The sequence below is a fragment of the Nicotiana tabacum genome, chromosome 2 (genome assembly GCF_000715075.1).
Source record: "Nicotiana tabacum cultivar K326 chromosome 2, ASM71507v2, whole genome shotgun sequence".
Lineage (NCBI taxonomy): Eukaryota > Viridiplantae > Streptophyta > Magnoliopsida > Solanales > Solanaceae > Nicotiana > Nicotiana tabacum.
Window position 1 is genome coordinate 1,703,933 of NC_134081.1, and position 18,160 is coordinate 1,722,092.

General features: G+C 39.3%; 1 protein-coding gene across 1 annotated transcript in view; it reads right to left on the reverse strand.

Annotated features, from left to right (window-relative positions):
- The window catches only part of LOC107782497 (uncharacterized), a 106,039-nt gene that overhangs the window by 37,178 nt on the left and 50,701 nt on the right, over positions 1-18,160 (reverse strand). Inside the window, exons 26-35 of the mRNA XM_075229825.1 lie at positions 12,501-12,911; positions 12,086-12,409; positions 11,793-11,924; positions 11,458-11,571; positions 10,814-10,998; positions 5,625-5,733; positions 5,409-5,552; positions 4,765-5,040; positions 3,953-4,570; positions 2,989-3,204 (exon numbers count right to left, since the gene is read on the reverse strand). Coding sequence (XP_075085926.1) covers positions 2,989-3,204; positions 3,953-4,570; positions 4,765-5,040; positions 5,409-5,552; positions 5,625-5,733; positions 10,814-10,998; positions 11,458-11,571; positions 11,793-11,924; positions 12,086-12,409; positions 12,501-12,911 — 2,529 coding nt within the window. The remainder of the gene's footprint in view (positions 1-2,988; positions 3,205-3,952; positions 4,571-4,764; positions 5,041-5,408; positions 5,553-5,624; positions 5,734-10,813; positions 10,999-11,457; positions 11,572-11,792; positions 11,925-12,085; positions 12,410-12,500; positions 12,912-18,160) is intronic.

Below are 18,160 nucleotides of genomic sequence, written 5' to 3' on the forward strand. Positions count from 1 at the left end.
AACTGCATCGCCCCAAAAACGCAACGGAACACGAGATTCAATTAGAAGTGTGCGAGCAGTCTCAATAAGGTGCCTATTCTTCCTCTCAGCAACCCCATTTTGTTGAGGGGTATAAGGACAAGATGTCTGATGAATAATTCCCTGAGAAGTCATAAACTGCTGAAATTGAGAAGATAAATATTCTAAGGCATTATCACTGCGAAAAATGTGAATAGAAACACCAAATTGGTTTTTGATTTCAGCATAGAAACTCTGGAATATAGAAAATAACTCAGAACGATCTTTCAATAAGAAAAGCCAAGTACATCTTGAATAATCATCAATGAAACTGATAAAATAACGAAATCCCAAGGATGAACTGACTCTACTAGGACCCCATATATCAGAATGAACTAAGGAGAAGACAGACTTTACATGACTCTCAACACTACGCGAAAAGGAGGCTCGAGTATGTTTCCCAAGTTGACACGACTCACAATCTAATGTAGACAAACTAGATAAACTAGGCATCATCTTCTGAAGTTTGGATAAACTCGAATGTCCTAAACGTCTGTGGATTAGATCTGGAGGATCTGTAACTAGACATGTTGTGGAAGGGCTGAGTGAGTTAAGGTAGTAAAGACCTTCTGATTCACGTCCTGTACCAATTGTCTGTCCCGTACTGCGGTCCTGCATAATAAAAGAATCGTCAATAAAATATATACCACAATGGAGGGCACGAGTCAAACGACTAACAGATGCAAGACTAAAAGGACAGCCAGGGACATAAAGAACGGAATCTAGGGTGATAGAAGACAAGGGATTAGCTTGTCCAACTCCTTTTGCCTTAGTTTGACATCCATTGGCTAAAGTAACAGTGGGAAGAGACTGTGAATATACAATATTTGACAAAAGTGATATATTACCAGAGATGTGATCAGAAGCGCCGGAGTCCATGACCCATGAGCCAAGAGTGCTAGACTGGGAAACACAAGCAAAAGAATTACCAGAAACAAAAGTATCAGTCTTAGCAACTGAGGCTACTTATGGAGATGTCTGCTTACTTGCTCGATACTGAAGGAGCTCATTATATTCTTCTTTAGATAAAGAAAATCCTTGGTTACCTGCAGTCTCGGTCTGAGCAATGTAAGCATTTTTGGGTGGACGACCGTGTAAGGAATAGCACATTTCACGAGTGTGTCCAAGTTTGTGACAATAAGAACACTTGGGTCTAGATCTTCCAAAACGACCTCCTCCTCGTCTATGCTCCATAGTTTGAGATGCCCGAACATCCATTGTCTGGGAAGCAAGAACAGAAGAATCAAGTATCTGTGATGAGATCGCTGGTGGACTTGGTGCTGCAGCAAGGCGGAGTAATCGAGAGAATAATTCATCAACTGTCGGGACAGACGGACTAGCCAAAATCTGGTCACGTACTGAATCAAGATCATTAGGAAGTCCAGCGAGGGTAAGAACGAGAAACATCTTCTGTCGCTGCTCTTGTTGTTTTTCCACACTAGCAGAAACTGGCATCAACTTCTCAAATTCCTCCATGACTGCATGTACTTGACCCAAGTAAGTAGACATATCCAATTCCTGCTTCTTTAAGTTTGTCATCCGTGATATCACATCATAGAAGCGAGATATGTCATTAGTGTATAAGGTGCGTGCCTTTGCCCAAACCAAATAACATGTCTGGAATGGACGAAACAAGGGCATCAACTTGGAATCAATAGATCGCCACAAGATGCTACATAACTGAGCATCGATTTTTGCCCAAAGTGCTATTGCCTTTTCATCTCCATCGCTAGACTGTTTGATTAGATGATCCTGAACACCTTGACCTCTACACCATAACTCGACAGATGAAGCCCAAGCTAAGTAGTTTGAACCTCCCATTAAAGGTTCCGAGGTAATAATAGCACTAGAGCTTCCAGAACTCATGTTTCTAGACCCAAAAGCATCAAATCCCAAAGACATTGTTGCAAATTATTACCAAATAGGAGAAAGAATCAACTGTAATCCACTGAAACAGTGTACGGAAACACAGAAACAGAATACTGAAATACTGTAGCTGCCGGAATCTACTGTAGCTGTCCGGAAAAAACTCAAAGTCGTCGGAATGAAATGAAAACAGTAGGGGTAGGATCAGAATTACCAGGCGACCCAACTGTTCTGAAGGAAGATTTTCAAAAAAATGGCCGGAAGTGGTCGTACGCGCCGGCGCGTGAGCTTTTGGTGGCGCGTGGAGGCGCGTGAGGAGGCTGCTGCCGGAGTTTTTCACTGGGGTTTGGTCGCCGGACAGTGACGACTCTTGTGGTAGTGTTGGATTTTGCACAACACTGACGGAAATGAAGCAGATAGAAAACAAACTTAAAAAAGATCTGATTTCTCTTTCCCGGAATCGCTGGAATTTATGCACAGCGATTTCTCTTTCCCGGAATCGCTGGAATTTATGCACAGCGATAAGTCTCTCACAATTGCTCTCATTACCATGTGAGAAGGTACGGGAGAAAATATGTTATTGATATTAGATGAACAATACAATACAAGAGGTCCTTATTTATAGCTATACTATACAACGACATACTACTCTTCTACCAATGTGGGACAATACTACACTACATACATGCTGTAAACTAACAATTTCCATCTTATAAATAGGTAAGATGGACCTCTTGTATCATGAAATAATACTTGATAGAGTCGGAGTTCCCGTAATAAATGCAATCAAGACAATAACGAGAATGGAAGAAAAGACTCAGTTTTCAGGTGGTAGGTCTTAAAGATAGAAAATGCTGGGTTTGTTTTATTTTATTGTTTTGTTGTTAGGCACCCAATTGTATTCAGCTTCTGCTAATAAAGAAAATTATATCCCAAAGTACAACTGGAAATAAATAAACAAAGGCTAACATTGTAATGTCACGACCACAATTTACATATGAAGAAACACAAAAATATATAATAGATCACAGAGAATTTAAAATCAATTTAACATTACTGATTTACCTGAGCCTCGAAACTGAAGCTTTGTATTTTACTAGATCCATTAGGGTCAAAATCGGAAGCATCTGAATTATATAACAAATCTTCCATGGACTTCATACCATTTTCATCATTGTCAGAATTACTCTCAGAAAACATTATGTCGACACCATCCTCTTGGCAGACCAAATAGCTGCTTTCGTTGCTCAGGTAAGTATATCTCCTTAAAAGCAAACCATTCTGCATAATAAACAAATTAAGGGCACGGCGTCATTTTCAAAAGACTAGGAGCTTTTCTATGACCAGGAAGGGTGATCATCCACGTTGGCACTCACAAAGGCAACAAGGCAACTAATAAAAAATATTAAAGTGTATAGAAATGAAAAAAACATAAAAGGGACAAAGGAATTTGGCACTCACAAAGGCAACAAGCCAACTAATAAAAAATATTAAAGTGTATAGAAATGAAAAAAACACAAAAGGGACAAAGGAATGGATAAGGAAAGAGAGGGGGGAAAAGCAGAAATTCAAGATGTACACTGGGTACAAGGACAGAGCATGGCAACTAAGGTGACCGTCTCTCAGAACAATAATGCTTTTAATTTTAGTATATTGTAGGAGCACCTATAATTTTCCAGTTATCAATCAGTACATGGATACTCTTATGCAAAATCATGTCTTTTTGTAAACTTCTCCACTTTAGTTACTCCTTATTTCCGGGGTTTCCGCATCATATCAATAAGTTATAAAATTACATCAGGAAAAATAAAGAAAGCATCACAAAGGTTTTTATGCCCAAAAGTATCAGCTTATTCTCCGGGGATCAGGGAAGGAGATAAACATTATTGCTTTCTTGCAAAAGAACAACAAGATACACAGAAACTATTGAGAATATCCCCTCCACAATCAAGATAGCACTGATGGTACAGCAGTTGCTGTGTAAGGATGCTCTCTAAATTGGCATTTTCTAAGGTAGAGTTGTTAGTACCTCAATTTTCACATTCACAAATCTCAGTCTCTTGCCACGTCCAATAATGATGATATGTTGAATTCCTGATGAATGGATCCCCTTCACTTCCACCTTATCGGTCAGGCGTATTGTTTTTCCACAACCATCATACGTGTACTCATCAATCCCTACAGCATCCGCAACTAGCTGTCTATTGGGAGATAATATTACTAGATCCTCTTTCTGCTCATAAAGAGGAGCAGAGAGGATTATGCTGTTGTTTTTGCTAATAGGATCATTCTTGGGATCCATGATCTCCTCTCTACCAGTTAGCGCTCCCAAAGATGGCACAAAATACTCACAAACAGATAGTAGGAAGTCTGGTACAACAAGAATACGAGGCTGCTGTATCCGAAGAACAAATGATTGAGATGACAATCTCCATCTGCAGTCCATCACAAACATTGTTGAAGTTGGAAATCCAACATCAGTTTCAGGAGAGTTCTGTGAATGAGCATCAATGCACGACCCAAGCATCAGCCTCATTTCAGGCTTTGTATCTGGGCGAATATCTAAAATAGAGAACTTTGGGATAGTTATGTAAAGGTCCGCCTCACATAAAGATGTCATTCGGTACGACACCCAAAGACCTTCAAGCTGCAAAGACAGTGAAGAGCCACAATAAGGTAAAATCCGACATGGATACAAAATTACCAAACCACAACTTGCAACTGAAAAAAGAAAAAAAAAAAGAGAGGGGGAGAAGAAAGAAGCAAAATGTCAGACCGAGCTCAAATACAATGTCCAGACTGTACATATCATAATTTAGTGTCACATACACAACCACTCACCGCAACATGAGCCAAGCATGACCCCCCATGAGTGTCATTCCACAACTCCAGCAAGGCATAGCCCACTTCCACAGCCATTATGGTAACCGTTCGTGATAGGAGTATTTGACTGTTCACGTTCACTTTATCAGCCAGCATTTTTATTGTATCTTTTGAAGCAGATGTGCTGCTGCGGAAACTAGGTGGAAGTGTTGGGTTCTCAGAGAAATTCATGTAGAAACAATCAAGAATGACATTATATTCTTTATCTGACATCACACCGTGTAACAAACCAACCTGTTTCAAAAACCCAAAATAAACACTAAGACTTGTAACATAAGGAATATCAAACCCTAAAAAAGTATAACGTATTAAAATTTAAAAAAATAAAAATAAAAAAACCTAAAAGGTATCAACTTTTGGGCTCTAATGAAAATGAGAAAAACAGCAAATGCTGAACCAAGAAACCTCTGCCCAGCGACAGTCCAAATAATGGTAAACTGACTTGTAAATAAAATATAACAAGCTAAGACAAAATATAATGAGCCGCAAATAAATACGAGTCATAGAAAAATTAATATAACAGCATATGATCTAAAAAATATTATATTACACATAAAGCAATATGAAACCATGAATAGGAAGGTTACTGACAGAACAACAACCTTTACTTCCAGAACAAATGTAGGGACCTTCCTGAAAACATCTCGCAAACTGCGCCGAACATAAACATGAATATCTCTGCCTTCACGTATCATTGGTTTGCCTATACATCCGTTGATCCCCACGGCCATGTTAATCCCCAAAATCTGAAATGGTACAAAAGATTTTAGAAAGTGCTATGTTTTATTCCAAGATTGTTAAAAGCAGAAATCAAGTACCTCTGCATCAAGAATATCGAGATGGACAGCTGAAGGATCTTTTTCGGGGAACCCAAACCAACAAAATTCATTTTGGACACGCAGATGGCCAAGATCAAGTTGCATGAAACTGCACATAAAGGAAACATATTTGTCTTCGCAAATTAATTGAAATGAACTGCACTAGAAAACAAATGGCACAAGTGCTAAAGCCTAGAGAACTGAAGACCTTTGTACTTGAATTCAAGTATACAAAGAAATTGCTAAAAACCTTTGGCTTACAAAGTGAAAAACATACGATCAAGAAAATAGATAGGAAAAAAAACGAGGGGAAGAGCAAGCAGTAGTATGTAGAACATAGTGGCAATAGTCAGTAAGGAAAAAGAGATTCAATTTATCCAACATCAAAACATGTTTGCATATTTTTGACATGAAACTTATTGGTTCTGTCTTATTTGAGAATATGCACATACAATTAGGCATTCGCCAGTCGGTTAGATGATAGAGATAGCAACATCTCAGGTTATTCAGGACGCATGGAAATAGAGGGTGAGAAGAGATGGTTTGTTTTCAGTAAAGTCATTTTATTATAAGCTTTTAGTGAGGGAAGAGTTTCTTTTTCCACATTTATCCGTTTGGATTCCCAGGGCACCAAGGAAGGCGTGTCTTTTCACTTGATTTGCAGCGCGGGGAATTATATTGACAGTTGAAAGTTTAAGGAAAAGGTGGATTACGTTAAGAAAATGGACCTCGGACCAAACTCAACCCTAAAAGCTAGCTCATGAGGTAAGGATTGTCCAAGACAATATAAAAGTACAGACAACCAAGCCCTCAACCAATGTGAGACTCTTAATAGTCCCCTGCATTCCCTTGCATGTCAACTAGACGGTGGATAACATCATATGGGGGCCCAACATTAAGAAATACAATAACAGGGATGGGTCTGGCTCTGATACCATGTTAAGAGAATGGACCTTGGGTTAACTCAACCACAAAAAATTTGCTCATGAGGTGAGGATGGCCTAAGACCATATAAGAAGACAGACAACACATCCTTCAACCAATATGAGACTCTTAACAGAGTACATATGTCAATTGGTGCTTCATCTGCAAATGTTCAGGTGAAGATATGGACCACCTTGTAATACATTGTTCGGTGGTAACTCGCTTGTAGTATGCGATTTTCAGATGGTTCAAGATGCCATGGGCGATACCGAGCACAGTGAAAGAGTGACTCTCCTGCTGGAAATTTAGAAGAAGGAAGAGAAGTCAAAGAGCTTAGGGTTTTGTCCTACTAGTACCTTTTTTTTTGATAAGGTAAATTGTATTAATCAAAAGGGAGAGAACTCCCGTATACACGAAGTATACCAAAGACGTAGAGAATTTACATCAGAACATGATTCTCTACAAAAAACGCCCAATCTTCTATACAAGTAGGGGCTAAATGAGTGCACCAAAAAGCGATCAAAGATAAAAGACTATTCTTAAGATGTGAAAAAGGAGACTCAATCTCCTCAAAAACTCTCCTATTTCTCTCCCCCCATACTACCCACATGAGAGCTAACGGGGCGAACTTCCACGCCTTCTGCTTTCTTCTTCTACGAAAACCGCCCCAGCTATGTAACATTTCCTTTACAGTGCTTGGCATCACCCATTGAACACCAAAAAGATTCAGGATTGCCCTCCACAAAGCAGAGGACACAGGGCAATGCAACATAAGGTGATCAACTTCTTCCCCTGAGCTTTTGCACATGTAGCACCAACTAACAAGTGTAATTCCCCTCTTTCGGAGATTTTCAGCAGTCAAGATCACTCCCCTTGCCGCTAGCCATGCAAAAAAGCACACCTTCGTGGGTGCCCTAGAAATCCAGATCAAGGAGTATGGAAAAGTAGCCTCCTCTCTCACCAACATACTCTGGTAAAAGGACTTTACGGTGAACAAACCATCGCCACGCAAACCCCATCTCCAAGAGTCACAGGATGGCTGAAGCCTGTCTTGCCCGTATAGCAGCGCCAACAAAACTTGGAGCTCCACAATCTCCCAATCTTGCATGTTCCTCCTGAATGAGAGGTCCCACATTACCCCCCTTCATGCTCCTTGCGAATCTGTTGGACCATCAGTTCTTTCTGGTTTGAAACTCTGAAGACGTGGGGGAAGGAGACCCTCAAAGTATCCTCTCCACACCACCTATGATTCCAAAAGTTGATTCTCCTTCCATCTCCCACCCTGTAAGTGATGTTGCCACTGAATGCTTCCCAATTCTTCATGATGCTCCTCCACATGCCACACCCGAAAAGTGTTGTGATCGCCTTGGTCCTCCAACCCCCTCCCGTTGAGTCGTACTTTCTACTATGACCTCCTTCCATAGAGCATGCTCTTCTACACCGAATCTCCACAACCACTTTCCCATTAAAGCTCTGTTAAATACCATAAGATCTTTCACTCCAAGTCCACCCCACTTCTTTGGGGAAGTGACTGTCTGCCAATTCACTAGATGAAACTTTCTAGTTCCATCCGCCGCATCCCACAGAAAGTTCCTTTGAAGTCGCTCCAATTTTTCTGTGATGCTCACCGGTGCTTGCAACAGTGATAAGTAATAGGTGGGCATACTCGATAAAGTACTTTTGATAAGCACTTCCTTACCTCCTTTTGACAAATACCGTTTCTGCCACCCTGCTAATCTTTTTTCATCCCGTTCGATCACTAGATTCCAAACCGTAGTATCCTTATATGAAGCGCCCAAAGGGAGGCCCAGGTAAGTAGTGGGAAGGGAGCTCACTTTGCATCTGAGAACACCAGACAAGGGATCAATATTAGTAACCTCACCTACCGGAAAAATCTCACACTTGCCGATGTTGATTTTTGAGTCCTGATACTAACTGAGACCACTGCAGGACCTACTAGTACTTATGTGGATGCTGTGGAAGGAAAGAAATAGGAGATCTTTTGATGGCATAGAGAACCACTATGTAACATTTCAAAAATACCCTCTCATTCCTAGTTTCTTTTTGGTGCATCCATGAAGTTCTACTGTGTATGTGTATAGAAGATAGAATGTCGTCTCTAGAGATTCATCTGTTGTAGATTCTCTACTTTTGGGAATACTGCTCGTATATTGGAGATGGATATATTTAATGCTACTTATGAAATAAAAAAAAAATACTAAAAAATTTGCCTATGAAATAAATCATCACACCAATGATCCAACCAATTGGGACAGGATCAATAGATTTCTTTTCGAGATTTCCCAATATCTATAAAAATTATTTACCTTATAAAAAATGATAGAGAGCATAAGGCAACCAAGATCAGTGTAGAATCAAAAATACAGGAAATGGGGCAAAGAAAAGGAGTGATCTTAAGAAAGAAAAATAATGTGTAAGAAAGGCTAATAAAGGAGCAAGAGGTGAAAATATGTGCATAAGCTTGTGAGCCATTATCCATGCCTCACTGACCCTCGATATTTACTGGATTATCAAAAACAAAAAACAATTGTGAGAACCTTCTCGCATAACAAGGTGTTCCCAACTGAAAGCCAGAACCTTCTGGCACCTTCCTAATTTTTTGGGTATAGTGCAAGATTCTGGGCGCTACTAAGCCTTTCTTAACTTTTTCAGAAGACCAATTGATTCGAGTGGAGCTTTTGCCAGATAAACCCAGCAATACGGAAAGAGAAAACGGCAGAACACTAAAAGATCATCCTCCACAATTGCCCAATTATCATTTCTTGCAGCTCATCAAATCATTGGGTTAAGCAAGGTTCAATTAGATTAAGTACTTCAGGAACTAGTGATAAGGTGGTATATTGTCAGAGGTGTAAGCAAAATCTCTGAACTCCAAAAGCACAACTATATACATGCACTTACAAAACAGCATAGCATCATGTAATGAAGTCATTGTAAGAGTCCTAATTATCAGAGGTTCCCACCTGAGCTATGGTTCTGGTAAGAGCACAACGAGTAATATGTGGGTTAGGTGCATGTCACGAGCTCCAAAGTTTCTCAGACATAAAGCCTAGTATTTAAGTGGAGAAAAGTAGAGAGACAGGCCTATTATCCACCGAGTGTTGAACGGAGGAAGTGCACAGTTAGCCACTAATTAGAGATGTCTTTACTCTTTAGCCACTGTTTAAAATGTATTTACTCTTTAGCCAGTGCTTAATAAATTTTTACCCGCTCGAACGAAAAATTCCACTGTGCTAGACATGGGTGATGTGTAAATATTAAGGACATGGCGTCCTTAACTTCATGAATGTTGTGTAAATATAAAGGACAAAGTGTCCTGTATTTGCACCTTCCGTTTCTAAACTTTAGGACATCATGTTAACTTCATATGTGCAGTATAAATGTTAAGGACATGGCGTCCTTAACTTCATGTGTGCAGTGTAAATGTTAAAGATATAATGTCCTTAACTTGTATTTGCACCTTCTGTTGTTAAACTTTAGGATCTCATGTCCTAAACTTCATGCGTGCAGTGTAAATGTTAAGGACATGGTGTCCTTAACTTCATGTGTGCAGTGTAAATGTTAAGGACATAGTGTCCTTAACTTTATGAGTGTTGTGTAAATGGTGTCCTTAACTTCATGAATGTTGTGTAAATATTAAGGACAAAGTGTCATGTATTTGCACATTCCGTTGTTAAACTTTAGGACATCATGTCCTTAACTTCATATGTGCCGTGTAAATGTTAAGGACATGGCGTCCTTAACTTCATGTGTGCAGTGTAAATGTTAAGGACACCATGTCCTTAATATTTACACAACACTCGTGAAGAAAGGGTAACAACGTCTTTTCGTATTAATTTTAATAGAGTAATGGCTATTTTTGCTCAGCATTAAAAATACTGGATAAAAACTAAATACCATGTTAAAAAGTGGCTATCCCACGCCATTTCTACGTGTTGAACCGTGCGCCGGCTGACCCTCGGGGATTTCCCGATTATCGAAAAAAAAGAGTCCAAGCTATTAGAGCTATTGCACCAAATAACTTCCTATTTCAATATGAGGCATCTCATTTTCAGGGAAAAAACTACTCTTAACTGAAATTGCATAATGCAGACAAACAACCGTTTGAACAGCTAAATAGCTGGAAGATGACATTCAATTTTAAGTGTCCTAGTTTCCAGGAAAGACAAAACTCTAAATTGACAAATGCATAATGTAGACAAGCTAGAGTTCGAATAAATAAAGATAGTAGGTTAATGACTGACTCTTCGCTTCTGGAATTCCTTGGGACAATTATTAAGGGAGTATCGAGTGAAAGGTCCAGCTTTATTGCAGAGGCTCCATCAACCTCATATTTTTGAATCAACCATTCAATCCCTCCCACTTTATCAACGAGTTTAATAGCATCCTCAGTATGGGGTGTGGCAAGCTCCATGAAGTACGCAGTAATCTGCAGAATAGAAAAGGCACGAATCTCTCAGTTCCTATAACAATCCAAAATTTTCATGCAGACATACATACCGTGAAAGTATCCCTCCGATTGACGAAACAAAACCTAGTATAATATACAGAGGAAAAACCTAACAACTCTTATCATCTATCAGACATCCACGTGGAAGGTCCACGAATGCATGATGTCTAATCCTGCTTTCATTCATAATGTTCTGATTTAGAAAACTTAAGGAACCAAAAACTGATCTAGCGCTTTCCAGGTCCATGTGGAAGTACATGTTCACCTCCAAAAAAACGATTACGTTCTTTTGTATTGTACTGAAAGAAATCATACCACACAGTTGACAGTGAGAATACCCACTAGTTATAATTAGAGCAATGCATCAAGAAATGCTAAGTCACAAAGAAGGCAAATGGAAAGAGCAAGTTTTATATGTTAAAAAAATAAAAGGCTTACCTCTTGAACAAACCTATAAAGGAAAACTATACGAACTGCTGAAAGTCGACCCCGCAAGCTGTAGTCATATCCTTCATAATCATCATCTTCTGTACTATGAGACTTAAATACAAACTGATGCAAAGGAGAAATCATCTTAGTACAAAGAAGTCGAAATATCTGTTTAAGAGATTAAAAACAGGTAGCTACGACAGAACCCCAGTTAATCGCATATTCTATATGTGTGTGTGTGTGTGTGTGTGTGTGTGCATAAATATGAGAGAAATTGGTCAACTGACTCCCATCCATGAAATGGTGGCGGCTTGAAAATTCTGTTCAAAGAAATAACTGAATACCTGAATGAGTGATTCAGCCCCTTGATTACGAATATCACATAGCCAACCCCATCGCTGGTCGGAGCCAAGTGTTAGATCACATAGCCTGAAGTTTCCAAGGGTACCTTCTATGGAAGTAGAACTTGGATGAACCTTGTCAGATATAAAAGTAAAATATCAGGACAAAAAATATAAAGGCATAAATTCTAAAACTGCGATCATATGTGGGAATCCAACAAGAATGTCTGAATGGCCAATCAAAATTCAAAAGAGAGAAAAAGCAATATGAATTTAGCATCATGCAAGGGTCCCACCTTAATATCCAGCAGAAAACTTTCTTGCACAAACATAGCAAGCTGAGAACCATCCTCCTTATTGAGGAACACTGTAACACTGTCAACATTCATGTTTAGAAAAAACACAACACGGTCTTTTCCACGACCAAGCAACCCTTTGACATGTGTATGGCCCTGTTCTTCTGTTTTCTCTTTGTTCACTGAAGATTCATCTGGATCTTTCGGGAGATCTTTATTATTTAACATGTTATTTCCTGAACTCAGATCAAAGCCAAAATCGATCAAAGCAACAAGAGTAGGTCTGTTGCAAAAGAATTCCAGCTTGGACATACGAACACTCATCTGAAATTTTTCAAAGGGAAAAGCAACAGGTAAGTGAATCTCTCCAGCTTTTACTCCTTCAAGAAAGCTATATTCAAGTCAAGTATGCTACCTGCGTATCTATGCCATCATAATCAGGAGAATCAGGAGTCCTTGTTATAAATGTTAGAGACACAAAATCAGAGTCATCAGACCCCAATGCCTCATAGAAAATATCACCAGGAACACTTCTTCCCCTCAATAGCTCCTTCTCAGGGGTAGTAGCTTCAGCAGAATCTGTAAAGGATAAGAAATCTGGCAAGGCATCCTTGAAAATATCATCCTCTTCTATTACCATCAAAGGTAGCTCTTTCCCATGAGGTTCCAAGGGGTCAGGACAGCTGGCAGCACCATGATCCACCAAAACAGAGCAAGCCAGATATTGGGGACCCGAACATAAAGAACGTTGAAGTTCATCCTTAATTTTCAAGGAGTGCAGTTTCATCTTTACTGTCAAGTCACCTTCAGAATGCAATACACGCACCTGGTAAAGAATATAACTCCATTTAATGTTTAATTTTTAAAACAACGATGCATAGTATCTGATGAATTTCAGGTTAACTATCACTAATTAAAGCTAAATTGTGAAAGGAGTTTCACAAGACAGCATTTGAAACTAAATTGTTAACAGGGTTCTTGATTCCACATGCATTTAACAATCTGTACATAGAAAAGGGTTATCGCCTACATGAACATGAGTGAAGTCCACAATACTAAAATCCCTCCTGACTGCATAACCTGCAGAATATGGTCTGTCAGACATGCAAGAACCAAAGAGCTATTGCAGCTACATGGCAAGTCCTTGTTCCCTTTAAATTCTTGAGTAAGTTCCACTTCGAGATACAAATTTGAACTTTATAAAGAAGACTAATTCTGAATATAACAATATGCAGAAATGTTTACAAAATTGTCCTTCATAGCTTTGCAAAACAAAAGGCTTAGATGTGAGCTTGTTGGCATCAGATAATCAAACTTGTAACTTCTCCTCATGATGCTTATCCTATAGCATGCATAGAATACCACGTTGATATTTCAAGATCAGAACATCATTTCAATCTACAAGGTTGAGAATATTTCGCAGTTCATTGAATTCCACTAACAGGATCTCAAATCTGAAAACCCTTTTACCAGCCCTTCCTTTCCTATCAATATTCAATATTACGGTAATTCAATTGACAACCAAAGTCATATATCAACAATTTTTCTATAACTTATTGACCAAAGACAGGGAAGCAAGCATTCAGTCAAACACCAGACAGCTGAAATACAAATCTCGTACAAATGTACGACAAAGCACAGTAAGGAGATTATGAACACACAGCTTTGACTATTACTAGATTGTTGGTAACATCTTTTATATAAAGATTTATTAGACACATATCCATGCGAAGTTCTGAGTGTGCGCATGTGTAGGCATATCCATAAAATGTGTCTCTCTTAGTGTGTACGTGTTAGATAGCTATGTAAATAAGTAATCTCACGTGGAATTGGACTAGAGTATGTATAGTGTATAGTTATAAATAGGGCTCATTGTATTATAGTTAACACATCAATAATATATTTCTTCCATTATTTCTCACATGGTATCAGAGCCACCGTGAGAGATTCATCGCTATGCAAAAATACCAGTGATTCCGGGAAGAAAAATCAATTAATCGGAAATTTTTTATCCGTCGATATTGTGCAAAAGCCAACACCACCACGAGGTAGATCAGCCTCCAGTGACCAACCCGTAAAAAACTTTCCGGCACAACTCCCTCCACCCCACGCACCCTCACGTGCTGCCCAAAGAAAAAATTTCGACGAGATTCCGTCTCACCTGCCAGCGCGGGAGGCACTTTCAGGCCAGTTTTTGACAAAAGTCCTTCATGACAGTTTGGTCGTCCAGCGATTTCGAACCTACCCATACTATTTTCTTTTTTTGAGAAGGTAACAAGTTTTGTATATATATATTGACTGCATTAAGGGAAACAGTTACCCAATTTACAAAAAATGGTATATGAAGATCCAGATTTCTACACTATAAGGTTCCTAAAAATTCAATAATAGATTATGGATCTTCCAAATACTCTTGTTTACACCAAAAGTGGAAAAGGAGTAAGCATTTCATTATCAATTTTTGGATAGTGCTTCTTCTATGTTCAAAACATCTTTGGTTTCTCTCTAACCAAATTGTCCATCAAATGCAGGGTGGGACAATCTTCCATCTCTTTCTGGTTGGGGGAAGTACCATGTTTGCTCCAGCATCTTAAAACATCCAGTATACCCCTAGGCATTACCTACATGATCCCTTTCAAATTAATAAAAACCCTCCATATTTGCTCTGTAATCTTGCAGTGTTAAAAAAAGATGGTTGATTGTCTTAGTTTCTTCACCACATAAGTAGCATTTGGAGCATAGTTAAGAGCCCCTCCTGACGAGATTGTCCTGTGTGAAAACTAATTTTCTAGCCAACAGCCATGTAAAGCAGGCAACTTTGAATGGAATTTTGACTTTCCAAATTAGCTTCCATAGTCAGGAACCAATCTGGCTGTTAGCTAGGTTGAATTCCTTGTATGCTGATTTGACTGTAAAGTTTCCTTGCTTGTTCCCTTGCCATAAAGATACAATCTTCAGAGAAAGTTGCCCCCTTGAACTGATTCAATGTGTTGTAGAATTCTGTTATCCTTGCAATTTCCCAATCATTAAAAAGTCTTCTGTAGCTGAGGTTCCAACCTTGAGTTGACCATATCTCTCCAACAGTAGCTCCTTGTTGTAGGTTCAAGTTGTAGATGTCAGGGTATAGCTCCTTCAGTGTGTTTTGACCAAGCCAGTTGTCTTCCCAAAAGGAAGTTTTCAGGCCATCACCTATTCTGAACTTGGCTTTGTTTCTGAACTTTGGCCACAAGTTCCTGATAGACTTCCAGAGGCTTACCCATTAAGGGCTGTTCAATGGTCTGGTTGTACAATTTCCTTCTACTCCATATTTTCTTTTGATTACTTCCTTCCAAAGTGAGGTTTCATTAGAAGCATATCTCCAAAGCCACTTCATATTTAAGCTCTGATTTAGTATTCTCAGATTCCTGATTCGTGATCCCTTCCTTTTTGCTCATTGTTAAAGTATCACATTTGACCAAATGAATTTTGTTGTTGTCACTATTGCCCTCCCACAGAAAGTTTCTTCTCATTGCATCTATTCTTTTGACCACGTTAGGAGGGATGGGAAAAAGAGACATCATATAAGTAGGTAAGGCATCAAGTACACTGTTGATCAAGATTAGCCTACCACCCAAAGATAAGTATTGACTTTTCAAGTTGACAAGCTTCTTTGCACATTTCTTCAGAACTTCATTCCAAATTCCCTTTGACTTGCTCTTGGCTCTCAAAGGCATACCCAAATAAATAACAGGTAGTTCCTTTATCTTCCGTCGTAGGATATTAGTCAGTTCTTGAAATCCATTAACCTCATTAACTAGATAGAAGTGGCTCTTGCTCCAGTTAATGTGCAACCCGGAAATAACTTCAAATATAATGAAAATCACCCTCATCGTCTTCAGTTGTTCTCTGTCAGCATCACAAACACCAGTGTGTCATCTGCATATTGTAGGTGTGTAATTTCCAGGTTGCTATCTGCCCTGTGAGACACATTGAAACCCTTGATCCAGTTGTTTGTTTGAACAGTTTTCAACATGTCATTTAGGCCTTCCGCTGCAATAATGAATAGGAAAGGAGATAGGGGATCACCCTTCCTTAGCCCTCTCTGTGATGGGGAAAAACCAGCTGGGGAACCATTTACAAGGATAGAGAATCTTACTGTGCTTATGCAGAACTTGATCCAGTTGACCCATTTATCTCCAAAGTCCATCTTTACCAGAAGTCCAAGCAGAAAGTTCCAATTTAGATTATTAAAGGTCTTCTGGATGTCTAGATTGCATAGTATTCCTGATTTCTTGCTTTTAATTCTAGCATCTATACACTCATTAGCAATGAGAATAGCATCCATAATCTGTCTACCTTTGATAAAGGTCATATGTTGAATGTCTACCAGTTTGTGCACGACATTCTCAAGTCTCTCGGTCAGTAACTTTGAGATAATTTTGTAGATACTACCTATAAGACTTATAGGTCTGAAATCTTTCAGTTCTTTTGCACCCTTCTTCTTTGGAATCAAGGCCACATAAGTGGAATTGAAGCTTTTCTCGAAGACCCCTCCTTCATGGAAGTTCTGAAGAGCTGCTATAACATCAGTGTTGACCACCTCCCAGTAATGAGTGAAAAAAGCCATGGAGAAGCCATCAGGGCCAGGAGCTTTGTCTCCGGCGCATGCTTCGACATTGCTCCAGATTTCTTGAGCTTCAAATGGACTTTGTGGCATATAATTTTCTTTTGCGGTGATTGTGAGGCATACTCTGAGGTTGCCTTGAGGTCTCCACTCTTCTGCTTCTGAGTACAAGCTTTGATAGAATGTTACAATCTCTTTTTTTATGTCGGCAAGGTTCCTCATAGATTGTCCTTCTATTTCTAGCTGGTCGATGTTGTTTTGCCTCGTGTGAGCATTAGTTGTTCAGTGGAAGAACTTAGTATTCTTATCTCCTTGTTTCAACCATGTTGCCCTGGATCTTTGCCTCCATGCCACCACTTCATGTCTAGCAATTTCCTCAAACTCCACAGCAAGTGCAGCTTTGGTGAGTACTTCCTCCTCATTTAAGTTCCTGTAATCTTAAATCTAATCTAGCTCAGACCATTGGGTGGTCATACAGAGCTTCTACATCTCCAGGTTCCCTTGAATAGTTTTACTCCAATTTCTAAGTTTGTCTTTCAAGGCTTTCAGTTTGAAGGCTAGGATGTAGTCAGGTCTTCCTTCACATGTAATTGAGCTCCACCGGTCTTTAACTCTGTCTGAGAATCCCTCTGTCTTCAACCACCAATTTTCAAATTTGAAATAAGTTTTAATTGGCTCCCAGTTCCCACATTGCAGTAAAAGCCGGGTGTGATCAGAAGTCACCCTGTGAAGAGTCAATTGTTTTATGTTTCTAAAGCCCTCATCCCAATCTTCGGAGATCAAGAATTTGTAGTCTAGTTGCAGTATTATGTCTAACTCCTCTCCTCCAAGTAAATCTTCCTCCAAACAATTGTAAGTCCACCAAGCCCATATCTTCAATGAATTCAGAGAAATCATTCATTGATCTAGTGAATCTGGTACAATCTTTTTATTCTGAGGGGAATCGAACTGTGTTGAAATCCCCCCAAATGACCCAAGGGCCAAAGAACAAGCCCCTAGCTGCACTAACTTCCCACCAAACCTCTTATCTTCCCTGCCCATCATTTGGGGCATAAATACAGGTTAAGTACCAGCTAAAATCCTAGGTTCTCCCAGTGAATTTGCAAGAAATAGAAAGGATCCCAAGCTGCTGATTTCCCGTTCCCAAATCCTGTTATCCCACATAATTAAGATGCCTCCCCCGGTTCCACTAGCTTCCAACTGCGCAAATTTCCCCTATCTGTTTGCCCAAAGATCTTTTACAATTTTCTTGATGTCTCTTTCTAATTTGGATTCCTGAAAGCAACATATATCAGCTTTCCAGGTGTTGATGCAACTCTTGATCATTCTTCTCTTCCTTGCCCTGTTTAAACCTCTTACATTCCATGATATAATGTTGAGTTTCATTGATCTGTATTGATAAGGAAACCCCCTACTTCTGGTGTCGTTACTTTAAAAGTTACTCCCTATATCCAACCTTTTGAGCTCTTTGG